Source organism: Notothenia coriiceps, unplaced genomic scaffold (genome assembly GCF_000735185.1).
Source record: "Notothenia coriiceps isolate Sejong01 unplaced genomic scaffold, NC01 NC01_scaffold00033342, whole genome shotgun sequence".
NCBI lineage: Eukaryota > Metazoa > Chordata > Actinopteri > Perciformes > Nototheniidae > Notothenia > Notothenia coriiceps.
The window spans coordinates 1-2,415 of record NW_011366043.1 but is presented as its reverse complement, the minus strand read 5'-3'; the positions used below and the strand labels follow the sequence as shown (position 1 = coordinate 2,415).

Genomic DNA, 2,415 nt, shown 5'->3' with positions numbered 1-2,415 from the left:
ACTTCCCTCTGGCCACCTACGCCCCAGTTATCTCCGCAGAGAAGGCCTACCACGAGCAGCTGTCGGTGGCTGACATCACCAACGCCTGTTTTGAGCCGGCCAACCAGTTGGTGAAATGCGACCCCCGCCACGGCAAGTACATGGCCTGCTGCCTCCTGTACCGTGGTGATGTGGTGCCTAAAGATGTCAACTCTGCCATCGCCACCATCAAAACCAAACGCACCATCCAGTTTGTGGACTGGTGTCCCACTGGCTTCAAGGTGGGCATCAACTACCAGCCACCCACCGTGGTTCCTGGAGGAGACCTGGCCAAGGTGCAGAGGGCCGTGTGCATGCTGAGCAACACCACCGCCATCGCAGAGGCCTGGGCTCGTCTGGACCACAAGTTCGACCTGATGTACGCCAAGAGGGCCTTCGTCCACTGGTACGTTGGAGAGGGGATGGAGGAGGGAGAGTTCTCTGAGGCCAGAGAGGATATGGCCGCCCTGGAGAAGGATTATGAGGAGGTGGGCACCGACAGCGTGGGGGACGAAGGAGAAGAAGGGGAGGAGTACTAAGCCACTGAAACATCTGTGGTGAAGACTCTGACCCTCCATTGTCCAACTTCAGCTCTTTTCAAAACAACAACACACAAACACACACACACACACATTGATGGCAGGAGACAGTTACGTTTTGGCCAGGTTAAAAAAAATCTCCCCAGGGATCAGCTGTTGCATCTCAGGACTTTAAAAAAAAAGAAGTTCATTTTTAAAATGTTATTTTGAGTCATTCCAGATGTTACGACTTTGTAAACAATCCCAATAAAGTTCTCTTGGGTTCCGACATGACCTCTGACTCTGTCTTCATTGAATTACTTTACATGAAGGTGAATGTAAATTCCAACTCTTATTGAAAAGGTAAAAGTACATTTAAAAAATATATAGATACTTAAAAAATGCATCAGTATTGTGTGTGTATTAGTGACGCAGTTAAAGGTTGAGTAGCTTAGAGGATTTAAACTTGTTAAACACAAAATCCATCTGGCGAGGTGGAAATAATTGTTATTACTCTATATACTTCTGCTTTATTGAAACCAATACATGTCGTTTTATTTGATTTATACTTTGTTAACAAATCTAAATCTGAAAAGTAACCACTAATATAGCGTTAAATATAAATAATATAGTAAAATACTGGTGTGTTAGTACCCTGATTTTGAATTCATAGCAGTTGCACGGTTTAGTCAGCAGATGGCGACAAAGGTCCATTTCTATTTACATCCAGAAATGAAGTGTGACAAAAGGCAAAAGTGAAATAGTTTTTTCAGGTACGAGATAAAACCTTTGGCCAGATCTCAATATGTTTTTCATTTGTGGCACTGGTCCTCTTCTGTAGGCGTGAATTTGCCTCCTTTGATGATACAATTAATTTAAATGTTATCGTATTATCAGGCTTTTTAAACGGACAGCATGGCAGTGGATTTGGAACTAGTGCCAGAGATATGGAAAAATGATTAAAATCAGAAATAATTTATACATCCTACAGTGAGGAAATGTAGACAAGTGCAGATAAAGACACAATAAAAGTAGCACATTATACAATTAAATGTAGGGTAGTTAAGAATGGAGAAACCAGCTCGAGTGCGCTAGAATTTGAAAATACACAACCTTTTTTAAAAATCTGCCCCTTCCTTCAGACTTCCTTACAGAGCCCCTCCTCCAACACACACGAACGCGCACATGACCAATGAGGGCACGAGATAAGTTTGTGCACAGATGGAAGGCTGACAGGCAGGTAGGCCCATAAGTATATATAAAGGACGTTAACGTGATAAAGGTAGTTTATATATATCTATGGGTAGGGCCATCCAGTTATTTTAGTCCGGGCCGGCTCAGCTGATTGGCCACGGCTTCCACAGATGAAATGTTGTAACGTATTTATTGTCAAAGCATTTAATATATCCATTGCTATCGGGATGTTAAGAACATTCCATGGAATATGACAAAAAGTGTTTCTGAAGTGTTACCCTACCTTTAAGTGAACATTTAAAAGTAATAAATCAGCCGTCAGTATTAACAGAAGTAAGTCGATCTAGCTGCCTTTAAAGAAAGCTTGTTTTAAATATTGGGGAAGTATCCTATGATTTGCACATGGCAGAGAATATGATGGATGGTGCTGCTCCACCCTCCAGGCATTATAATATCCTGTTTCTGTGTGTGACACCACAGTATGCCTTCATTTAAAAGTACATGCAAAAAATGATTTACTGAATAAATAAATATTAATAGCAGATCAAATATAAATAAATAATAATAACTGTAAGAAAAAAAAAAAAGATCATCAATATAAACAATCAAATAATCAGGGGTGCACATAACTTTTTTGCCCTGGTTCTCAAAGGAGCACCTGCAGATGTTGCTTGGTGCTCATCCT

General features: G+C 41.3%; 1 protein-coding gene across 1 annotated transcript; it reads left to right on the top strand.

The window, feature by feature from the left end:
- Positions 1-5: 5 nt before the first annotated feature.
- LOC104961464 (tubulin alpha chain-like) lies at positions 6-830 on the top strand (the record flags this gene model as incomplete). The annotated part of the gene is made up of 1 exon (XM_010789760.1): positions 6-830. A coding segment is annotated over one exon (552 nt), but the record flags the coding sequence as incomplete, so codon positions are not given.
- Positions 831-2,415: the final 1,585 nt, after the last annotated feature.